This window comes from Osmerus eperlanus, chromosome 6 (genome assembly GCF_963692335.1).
Source record: "Osmerus eperlanus chromosome 6, fOsmEpe2.1, whole genome shotgun sequence".
Taxonomy (NCBI): domain Eukaryota; kingdom Metazoa; phylum Chordata; class Actinopteri; order Osmeriformes; family Osmeridae; genus Osmerus; species Osmerus eperlanus.
Genome location: NC_085023.1, coordinates 14,047,525 through 14,059,554, shown reverse-complemented (window position 1 = coordinate 14,059,554; position 12,030 = coordinate 14,047,525). Strand labels below are relative to the sequence as shown.

General features: G+C 42.7%; 1 protein-coding gene across 1 annotated transcript; it reads left to right on the top strand.

The window, feature by feature from the left end:
* The first annotated feature begins 552 nt into the window (after positions 1–552).
* On the top strand, positions 553–1,556 carry gnrh3 (gonadotropin-releasing hormone 3). Its single transcript, XM_062464622.1, has 3 exons — positions 553–691; positions 981–1,061; positions 1,399–1,556. The coding sequence occupies exons 1-3, from the start codon at positions 554–556 to the stop codon at positions 1,450–1,452; spliced, it is 273 nt and encodes a 90-aa protein (XP_062320606.1). The 5' UTR covers position 553; the 3' UTR covers positions 1,453–1,556.
* Positions 1,557–12,030: the final 10,474 nt, after the last annotated feature.

The following is a 12,030-nucleotide window of genomic DNA, read 5'->3' as shown; positions in this document are numbered from 1 at the left end:
GGTTTTCTCAGTTTCTCAATTAATTGTCCAATATTGTCTCAGACTTTTCAATCAATCAACATTTATAGAGCATGCTTAAAAACAACCATGGTTGACCGAAGTGCTGTACAGGAGGTAAAATAATAATTGCAGAAAAATAAAGTATACAACAATGTAGATAAAAGTACAGTGATAAAAATATAAAACAGTTGAAAGCCAAAGAGACTTTTGGACCTTACTGTATATAATGATGAAGAGTCATTGAATGCATTTTTAATTCCCTACCGGATAAGAATGCTGCCAGTTATTTCGTGTGAGCACTTAGACACATCCATTAAGACTGCTCTGTCCCTTAATGTGTCACACCTGTGGGGACAGGAGATTATGCTCCCGACGACACCACAGCCATCCACAACACCTATAAATACTGACCCCCGGATTCACCTTTCACGATTTGAACACAACACACACAAAGGTGAGACAGTGAAATCTTATCATCAATACATTACCAAATACATCTGATGGTAAGTATACTATTTGTGTCCATGTCTGCATGTTTTCCCTTCCAGCTCACATGGATCTTAGCAGCAGAACGGTGGTGAATCTGGTGGTGTTGGCGCTGGTAGCTCAGGTAACTGTGTCCCAGCACTGGTCCTACGGGTGGCTACCAGGGGGGAAGAGGAGTGTTGGAGAGCTGGAGGCTACTATTAGGGTAAGAATTCCCTGACTAACAATCCATCAATCAAATATCCAAATGTATCCAATGGACTGTAAGACCTTTACACACTTCATACCATGTTTTATTTGATGTAATTGTACTGTACACCTAGTACACTTACAAATGGAGGGGGGGGGTCAGATATATTGTAAAACATCTGTGATTCCAATTTAGTAAGGAATATGCCTTCTGGTTATATGTAGTTTGGGGTTACATTGCAATGTATAGGTTGTATTTGGTCTGGTTGTGTCGAGATAATGGGTTTCTGACTTAATACATTCAGATGATGGGTACAGGCGGTGTAATGTCTGCTCCTGAGGAAACAAGTCTCAATGCACTGGAAAGGCTGAATCCATATGATGTCGTAAGTACTCCTATTCATAATTTATATAATCTAGTATGTATATGTATACGTCTGTGTATCAAAATCTTATGAATGGAATTCATTGTGTTTTATGAGTATAGTTTATTTGTTGCGGTTGAATGTAAAGTGGACAAAATTATTTACCATACTGCTCAGACAGTTTGGATGGATATCGAGACAAATATCCCATCAGTTGTGTAAGGTTTTAATTGAAGGTATTATTTGCAAAAGTAGATTCTTTTAAACTGATATGATAAATGGATCCTTGTGTTAAAGCAATTAAGCACATTGGACACCTACAATGTTTTACAAAATGTCTTTGTTTATCCCCACCCAGCTTAATGATGAATCAAATCATTTCAAAACAAAGAAGCATCAGCCAAACAAATGAAGAGTTTTGAGTCCAAAAGTCAAACCGAAGCAGCAGAGGTGACAGGATCCTAGAAGAGCCCTCAACATTGTTATCACAATCAGTGACATACCACTGAATAACAGTGTTATTCCAGCTAACATTAGATTTAATTGATGTTATTTACTTGAAGCATAGCTTCCTGTATAATTGTAATAAAATGTAAGTCTCTAAAGACTGATTAAAAGATGTTGCATTTCCTTCCATTACATCACTCACATCTACAACTCTGATTTCATTTTGTGACCCATCAAATATAATTTTAGGTTGATCTGACGCACCATGAAATTATAATTATTTTAGTTGTTTAATCATGTCATGACCGACACGCTTGGTCAACTTGTAATACAACAATCATAGCATGACAACATCTGGTGATAAAGTCAATTAATTAGAAATCAATTGTGTCATTAGATTTAAAAAACAATTTGGAGATGAATTTAAACCACGCATCCTCATGCAGAAAATATACAAGATATCCTTTGATTTGAACTCTCAGATACAAAAAAAAAGCAATTTCACCTGTTGAAATAAAATCTCACTCACTTTAATTTTGGACAGAAAGGACATGAAAATTGAGTTTTCTCTTGGTTATCCAGGATTACAGTCATCCAAAAACAGACAACATGTAAAACTTTCCTGACTACAGGAAATGGGTGTTCATTATAAAAATTGGAATTTCATATCAGGGAAGGGGGAGAATCAGCAGGGGGCCTATGTTTTAAAGAGAACTCATTTTGTGGTAAAGCCCCACAGACACTGGCGCGTGCTAATCGCCTGGTGCATAAGGGGCTGGGATTCATGAACTGTGCTGACACCGGGGAGGCCAGGCATTGTTAGAGCCTGGTTGTAATGCACACCAATGAACCCAAACCCGTTGGTACTACTGGGAGAGAGCGAACATTATAAAAGCACATAGAATTAGAAAGAAATTAAACCACATTCCAGTGCACTTCTAGAACAATGGATCCTCATTTGTGACACTTCACATCGTCGGTTTAATATTCATGCTTGTAATTTGCATAACGCAATCATTTCCTTTGATGAGAGAGTACCTTAATATTTCGAATTTGTATTCTTGAACTTTTGGCTACCTCTTTTCTGAAGTTTGGAAAGTTATGGTTAAGTTTTTTGTGCAGATAACTCTATCATAACACTCAGAAAGAGTAGCCCTAACTGTAGCCTAGAATATTTCTAAATAGTGTAGGTTTTATTGTGCAAGTGCAATAATTAGTTAATATCCTCACAACATATGTATTGGGAATGTTCATTTGTGATCAACACGTGCTTTAACCAATTAGATTTTCTAGCGATCCCCCTCCATATTCTTTGTATCCTTTGTGAAGATAAAACTTTCTTTTTCCAAATGTCCTCATCAAGGACCTGCTTAATTGCACGTATTTCAAGACAACAAAACCTGCTGGTATCTATGGTTTCAAATTTGATTTAACCTCACTTTCTCCTTCGCAGACCCCCTGGTGAATATTCACTTTGTTTACCCCAAATTAAACTTCATATTGTTTACACCCTCTCGGTCCCTGAACATTTTATAGCATTTTAGAATTATTTATTTATTTATTTTTTGTAATGATTGTAGAGTTGGGATTCATTTGAATGTTGCCCTCATCTGCATGAAAATTATATAATTAACTTTTGATTAACCGGCTCGGCTGAGTTTGTTCCCCCATGCACACCGGTGAATAGTACCCACCGCATTTTAATGACTGTTTTCCAATTGAGCGGCGACCTTTTCATCAAAGAGCTGCAACTGGAGCTAAACAACGGTAGAAAATAATCAGGGTGAAAACAATAGTAAAGGCCGGCAGGCTAGGATGTCATCCTTAAATATAACAACAGAGATGAAAGCGACCTTATTGGGCTTCAGTGGATGTGGCGAGAAGCCAAGTGCTTGTGTTGTTGGTCGCCCATTGTTAGCGCTTTGGAGGTCACATCCATTGGCACCCTGAGAGGGAAAGGACAGGAAGGTAGAATGGTCCATTGTTACTTGTCCTTGCTCGGAGGGAATGCTATTATGAAGGGCAATGCATTTTCGATAGTTAGATTTTGGTGCCATTCACTGCAGCTTCAAAACAATACATAGTAGTGGAGAATAGCTTCAGGAAAGACAAACCTTGGCGCGTCATCCAAGGCAACACTATTTCAATAACATGCTCCTGTCCGTTCAGCACGCCCAACTAGCCTGGCAGGATATCAGATGTCAGCTTTCAGTGGTTGCGAGAAAGTCTGGGTTGTTATAATTTGGATTGCTACAGTAAAACATAAAAATGAAAGAAGAATTGTGAACAGATTTGGCACTTTCAAGCATTGCTCAAGACAGCCCAGTTTGATTTGACTGAAGTTGTTGGTTTTATCAGTTGCCTGTAGTGGTGTCTCACGGGCTATAGATTGAGGAATTTCCCAGAAGAAAGCTTTTAGACTGAATATCAACAGGAATGTTGCGTAGGTATTTCTGTTTCCCTTGGCTAAAGACAGTCAAAGTCACCTTAAGTGGGAGTTTAAATGTCAAAGGGGTCTGAAAGTGGAGATTTTGAAGTCTTTGGAATAAGCATGTTTTATCATAAAAGGCTGCACTGAAGGGTTTATGTGCAAATTCACATATCTAACTGTGCTTAGACAATGAGGCTCACATCTGTAATTAGTTACTGACTTTGTATGTAAAACAAAACTCAATATAGTATTTTATTGAGTACAGCTCGATAAACCATAAAGCCTATTCAGGGATTTGTTGTCATATCCTTATCTCTCCACATGGTGACACTCTTGAGCTGTCTGATTAGTTATCAGCTCTTATCTCAGCCAATAATTCAATCACACATAGAAGATACCTCGATACCAAACAAAGGTTTCATTCAAATTAACCAGCTGCTGTAGAAAATATTTCCTGTTGCAATGAAATGAAATATGTGATTTCATGTTTATATTCTTACGCTGATAGCATTTGATTTATTTGTGGCTGAGAATACATATGGCTTTAAAACAAACCGAACAGATTCAATCAAACTTTAGTTACAATTAATAAACTGGCTTAATAAATATATATATATAATTTATTTTGAACATATGTAATCATATTTGCCTTACACGCTCTGCAATAAAGATTTTACAAGCTGTTTGCTTCGTTAGATTCTAGAAGGTTCTTTGCCATACGGCAGAGTTAGCTGTGGAATCATGCGTCGGCCTTCTCTCTCCTTCTAGGCTGGCAGGGAACCATCCTGTTGAGATCCGACTTCTCTCCTTTGATCAAAGAATAGTGTTAAAGCACTGGGAGAAGGAGTAGGTATAAAATATGAATGACTACAGCTGTGTTTTGATGGATATGTCTCAAAGTATCCCAGTAAGACACTGCTAAAGGCCAGGAAATCTGTTTGTGTTGTGGAAATAGGCTCTTTCCTCTCTTGTTTCTCTGCCAGTTTTATCGTTGGTAGTTTTCACCCTGTATGTTACTTCAGCACTCCTTTGTTGGCAAAGGGATGTACCCCAAATGTTATATATCTTTTACAATATAGGATAGAGATCCAGGGAGCCATCTCTTGTAATATGAATGACTGTACCATTTCCTCAAAGTAGTAAAGTTGATCTTTTGTATTATTCTATTGCTAAATCCAAGTTCCCATAAATGGTATGAGATCCTATAAGTAGAGAGATGTGGGATGGAGCCTGTGTCATCCGTGCAGAGGGTGCATGATTCCATTTCCCTTCTTACCCAGTGGGAGCCATGACTCACTGAATGCTGGAATTTGATACTACAACATCCCCATCTGAATTACAGAGATAGTACACATTTTACTACACAGACAACTCTTAAAAAAACAAACAACACATACAATGTAACACTAACATGCCCTACACTGACATGCATAAAATCATTCTAAAGTTAAGACTTTTGTCTGGAAATCCCTGAGTTTGGGGATTTTTCATTTGCCTTCTCAAAAATCTTTACAACAGTGTTCACTGTAGTTCATCTATCAGACCTGTGGAAGGACACTGTCCCTGGAACTGTTGAGGGGGGTAACTGTATGCCAGGGGTTGATTAGCCCTACTAACCGGGTGACTCCCTCAATGCCAGGGTCACTCACTGCAGGGATGAAAGGCTCAGATCCTGTCAGCGAGGGGTCACACTAACCGCCTGTAATCTTTGGGGTGCTCCTCTCCACATGACCCACATCTAACACTGGTTCCATCCCCCAAGCTTACCCCCCTCCCGCCTCCGTTGCCCCCCTCCCTCCCCTAACCCGTGGCCTCAACGCCTTATCCCCCACCCTGATGCCACCCTCAGCTCCCCTCCCTCTCCCCTCCCGGCCACCCCTCTGTTCCCTCCCCCTCCTCCATGCCCATTTCAGCCTGGTCTGGCTGGCCACAGCGAGGAGTTCGCCTTAGCTCGCCGCCACAGCAATTAGTACTGTAAGGCTAGCTGTGGGGAAGACAGGATGCCGTCCACGCTCCAGCCCCAGATCATGAGCCTCCAACACGACTTCAAGGCAAAGCATGCAATTAGCTACAAGAATGATAATGTGTTGTAGAGGAACAAAGGGAGGGTGAAGCAGAGGGGTGGTGTTGGGTGAGTGGGGTGCTAATAGTAGGGGGGGGGGTTATTTGAATACTCTGTTGCGGATAGGAGACCGAATCAATCTGATTATCAAACGTATGTACTGATGAATTACATTTATGCCTCTAATTATCCATTCCTTTCATGACTAGACCAACAGAGTGTTTTTTCGCATACCAGCCATCCCTGGTCAGTGGTCTTCAGACATCACACTGGGACCAGATCTTTTATTTCCTGTAAGATAGATGTGAGGGGTAACTCCTGTGGCTCGGCTGCTGAGAAGAAAGGCCAGAGATTCGCGGACACATTTCTTAGTTGACTTAATTAAAAACATTTTTGAATTCATGTGGAACACTAATTCCGTAAAAAGACGGAATTTCATTTGATGTTCGACCATCAGAGCTGTCTACAACAAACCACAGTGGTCCACCTACAACAGCAGAGCTTCCGAAAACAATTCTACTGTACTCAAGGTTGCAGGCTGATAGAGTTGGGAAGCAGACTTTGACTAGTTCAGAGCACCGAGTGCAGCTGTATTCTCACTGCTGTGTGAGACCCCAGCCTGTTCCTCCAATCTCATACATGGAGGTTTAAAGAGGATATTTCACTGGGTGTTGTGCAAAACGAACCGTGTTCCCCAGAGCTGCAGCAACTTCACCTTGGCGGAGTAATGCTGTGATATTCTGTTTATTCTTCACTCACTTCATTTTACTCAGAGGAAATCCTCTGGAGATGGCTTATCTCGGAGCTGGAACAGGTGCACTCTAATTTACTCCTATTGCTTAGGGAGCCCAGGGGCCCCTGTAGAGAAGAAAGTAGCGATGTAGAGTTCTCCACTGTACAGCACACAAACAGCCAGAGAAAGAGCATTTAATCGAAAGAGAACAAAACTGTGGCTTGGAGTGCAGCCCTATCGTTTGGATGCAGAAAGCCTTTTTATTTTTTCGACTTTCCTCTGGAAAAAATAAAAAAATAAATTCCATATCTCATTGGAGTTTCGTTCATTCAACACACAGTGTTTACTCATCTCGAAACTGTTTTTTGTAAAAGCACCAGCACAAGTTGGACCTGTTGTTTTCACGATTGTTGCGAAGTATCCACAGAATAGTATGTTGGTCTTGATAGTCTTTGAAGGCTTGAATAAAGCTTTATTATTCAAAAGTTAGTGTGCCTTGTCTTAGCTAAGACCTATTTGTGTAACCCTGTTGAATACAATGTTTCTATCATCTCATCCCCCTACACGAAGAGAAAGCTAGGCTTTCAAGTCACAAATTACTCTCCAATTCCTTCTCTTAAGAGAACTGTAGTTTTGAAGAGCCTAGCTGATGTGTTATTTGTTCGGTATATTATAGGTCTGAATTCAGTCAGTATTTTTGTTTTGTGTTGTTTTCCTCTTGGGAATTATGCAATCAAAGCAGATGCCTCCAGCAGTCTTGAAATCCCCCCTTGTGAATAAGAGAAAATCTTGTACACTGCATTTTTCTTCTGTGTGTCTGTGTGATAGGAGGAAGGGGGGACAACAAAAGAAAATATATTATTGTTCGATGTACAGGACACTGTACAACACATTTTTCTAAAGATGGATATATACAGTGTGCCTATAGTGTGATGATAACCTGCTGTGTTTCCTGCCTAGGACATTATAGCAGCACTATGTGACACTGCAATATCTCTGTGAATGAGTGTTTAAACCTTCTCCTCTGATTTGTCACCGTGCTATTTTATAGTGTGGTTATCAGACTCGGACCTGAAGGATGATAGGCTTTCTTCTGTTTCACTTATGGTAGATTGTAAAAGCAAGCCAGGCAGTGTTAACCCTTCATTAAGCTGGGGATGTCCTGTACAAAAAGGGAGTTGCGGAAAGGGAAAGAAAGCACTGGAGAAATGTCATATATACTTTTAATCAGAGAGTCTACTTTCAGTCATTGTTTTTAATTACCTCTCTGTGTGACATAATTTGGTGCGAGATGTACATGCTTGGGGGATTTTCAGTTCTTGTCAACTCAAGAGCATTTGAACCAATCAATACCTGTCTATCCTGTGGCAAACTCATAGTTGGCCATTAGGAAAGAGCTGCTTAAAGTAAGCTCAGCCAATACCATTAGCCCTAGCCTAAGGGCAGTTCCATGCCTTAGTCAGGGTAGGCACCTGCCCCCGTCACCCCCACCTCACCCCCTTAACCCCCCTGTGCCCCTCCCCCCACCATTAAGCAGGTCCCAGGAGACATCATTTGGACACATCGGCCAAAGAGCACTTCTTTATTCCCTCTCTTTTCTTTTCCGGGCTCCACCAAAAATCAATACACCTCCCCTTTTTTCTTATTTTCTCAATTTTGCCTCAGTGTGATTCTCCTTCTCCTCTCTGCCAAAAGCTCATGCACTATCCTTTTTTTCATTTTATCTACAATTTCCTGTGACTAATAGATTTAGGGCTCACATTTCAAGCTGGTGGAATCGAGAAATCATTAAGCCATTTTCCTCTATTGATATCAGAAGGGGCTTCCTTGTCTCAGGACCCTTTTCAGATGCTGTTTTCTCGTACCGATGTTGACTGACTGCCTAATGACTTAATGCGCTGTATCTTAATGCTTTGATGTTATCATTCACAAATTGCTTCGCGAACCATCGTTTCAGCTTCGCCTCCGTATTGTCAACGTTGTGACGTGCTGAACTCGGAGTGAGCTATCAACTGTGATTATTGGGCTTCTTTTCACGAGGCTTTTTCTCCTCTGTCACAAGTCTGACACCACACCAAGCCCCAGAGACAAGGAGATAGTGTCACACCTCTTGGCTCCAGCCATTTCTATTCAGGAATAGACCAACTCCGGAAGGTACAAGCACGCGGGTTATACAACAAAACTCATCCAATGTACTCATGAGGGCGATCACGGTCCTTCACATATTGCCCACCCTCTTCTTTAATAACAGAAAGACAGGGTCAGCCCTAAATCTCGGGCACTCCTGTTTCACGATAATAACACCGGAGAGTAATAGCCGGTTCCACAGCACTGGCGATCTCTGTGGCCGCCTATATCGATTGGGGGGGTCCTAATGAGCAGCAGTGAGGCCGTGGCTAATGGTGTTGTGTCTGGTGTTGGTGGTAAACGCCCACGTTGAGATTATCATTCCCAGGAGGGCCAGGAGAGGCAGGCCCAGCCCTACGCCCTCAGGGCAGAGGCAACACACTTCAGAGGTCAAGGTAACGTATCCAAAGAACAGTCGGGGCCTGCTGCCCTCTGTACTCTTTACATATGGTGCACGACATTGGCACCGCGTCCGTTCATGCAGTTGTTCAACGGCAAACTTTTAATGTCTAAAGTTCGAAACGCACCAAAAACGATGATCTCCGATCGTTTGCCTCGTCTTTAGGACGGTTGATTTACGCGTATGTCTTCCATGAAAGGCCTGCAGGAAAGTCAATCGACATTTCTCAGACTCAATGACATCATTGAAGTCCAAAGAACTTATTTCAAACTGCACAACTGTTACTAAGAGACCAGCGAGGAGACCTGATCGAACAGACTGATAATTGCTTAATTAGACTTTGGAGATCGCTCTGGCACCAACCAGCCAGTCTCCTCCACACCCCCTGGGCAGCCATTGCCCTTCTCCATGCATGGGCATGTTAGCATTGTTGAGTGATAGTCATCCCGTGGAGCAGATTCCGTACAAATGTAAGTACACGCTAGACACATGTTGTCTTTGAAATGACTTAAACATACTGTCTTTTTCCATGTGTGATGGTCCCAAAAATGTACACACAATTGCATGTCTATTGTAACAATGTTCTCTAATAGAGCTGCATCGGCTGACAGACTTCCTAACTTCATACCAATGCGTTAACGACAACAATTTCACCAGTCACCAGACTCCTGTCCATGCGCCTTCTCCTCAAAATGAGTTGAATTCAAGCCATGGAGTCTAAGACGGCTGCATTGTGATTGAAGTCACCCTGAGAGGGCAGCCTGGTGGAGTCCTGCCCTGTTCTGAGTCACACTGCCATGTCCCGGCAAATGTTGAGCATGTAAAACAGATCTGTCAATTATTCAGCATGAACTGTAGGATGTATGGAGTGACATGGGGGGTGGACAGGGGCCGACAGAGCCTGGGGCAGAGATGGAGGGGGGGCGCTTTGATGTGTGTGTGGGCCCTGCAGAGGAGCAAGGTGTGATGGGTAATCTGATTGCCCCCCTCCAAGACTGATCCCCCCGATGTTCATTCGTTTTCAGCTTTCTAAATCTTTTTAAGCCTCCATCTCTCTCTCTCCCTCTCTCTCTCTCTCCCTCTCTCTCACTCTCTCTCTCTCTCTCTCTCTCTCTCTCTCTCTCTCTCTCTCTCTCTCTCTCTCTCTCTCTCTCTCTCTCTCTCTCTCTCTCTCTCTCTCGCTCTCGCTCTTGCTCTCGCTCTCGCTCTCGCTCTCTCACTCTAGATTTGAATTGCTGATTTGGAGTAATTTTGCTGTTGCAGTGTCACAGGATTGACATGACTCATTGATACAGTGAAAGCTAAAAGTTCTGCTCTCCAGGGCCCCCTCTGGTAGTCGTACAATAGCAGACTTAATTACATTAAGTTCAGAGAAGAGAGAAGTTAATGGTTGACATTTTCGCTACACCATGAGTGCTCCTTCCAATAACAATGGAGAGCTAAATAAGATTGAATTAATATGCATAGCCGAGCCAGTGAACTTAATTGTCAAGTTGCTTTTATCAACCTGTCAAAGGATTGACAATTAAAACAGCCTCCGTTGAAACTTTAATGAGAAGCAAGTAGGATAGCGGGATGATGAGCGAACAAAAAGACCCCAGCTTCATCCGCCATGAAAGACGTTACAAGACAACCACCCATTATTATTTTCTATCAGGATAAAACTATGCAAATCGTATTATGCATTTTTAAATAATAAGTCAATGAGCTATATTTAATTTATTACCTATACTTTCCAACTTAATATTTAATGCTGTTTTTAAGTTGTTGAGTACTTTAGATAATTCAGTGTCAAAGTTTTTTCTTTTCTTCTCAGAACATCCTTTTGTATGTGATCTGTTTTGCGATGCGCATTGTGTTGAGTTCAGGAAGAAAACTTTCCGGCGCCCACAAAGTAATAGATCTCGTTAACTCGTGCTGAAAGACGAAACAATGCTCTCAAGTTCACCACAACCTGTTTGGAGAGACAGAGCCACCATTTCCATTGGAGTGGTTCCCCAATGTTGACACCAGTATGTCTATGTTCCGGAGGGGGGGACTCGAAACTGCTGACTCACTCCCCGCGAGCTGGTTGTTGTTCTCCCTTACAGATGTGACCGTTAATAGGCCTGCATCCATAATCATTAGTGTGTCTCAGTGCACTGGTACCCGATGGGCCCTGTGCGTCTGCCATTTTACCTCGGTTCACTGTGCTCGTCTGCAGATGTGAACGAGACACACACCTGCTCTGGGGCTCTCAAACAGACCGGCGCCATCCGTCACAGCTCGCGCCACGCTCGCTCTGTCGGAACAAGGCCCTGGTTCCGGTCCAGCACACCTCAGACGGAGGGTCAGCGGCCGTCTCTCTCGTGATGAACCCAGCGTACCATGAATCATATCCTGCTGTCCCTTCGTGCCCACTCCATCCTCCACTGTCCCCCCCCGCTCCCCTCATCTCAACCCCCAGCCCCTCCACCAATGCACACCCCCCCCCCACACACACTCCCCCCCCTCCCCAAAGAGCACTCCTGCTCACCGGCGTATCCTCGTTCAGCCAGGTAAGACTAAGTCTGGGGGAGGGAATACACAGGAACACGCATGTTTCCCCGCTTCTGTCTGCATCCTGAGTGGAGAGACCGACAGCCATAGGAACGGGAACAGCACCAGAGCTCCGTTCAAATCTTCCATGGGCACGAATCCACGATTCACACTACATTTGTTGAGTTGTGCATGGGCACATCTCAAGCCAGCTTTGCCTCCGATGACAATCTAATGAGGCCAGCTGGCTAAGGACCCTGACCAAACCAAACT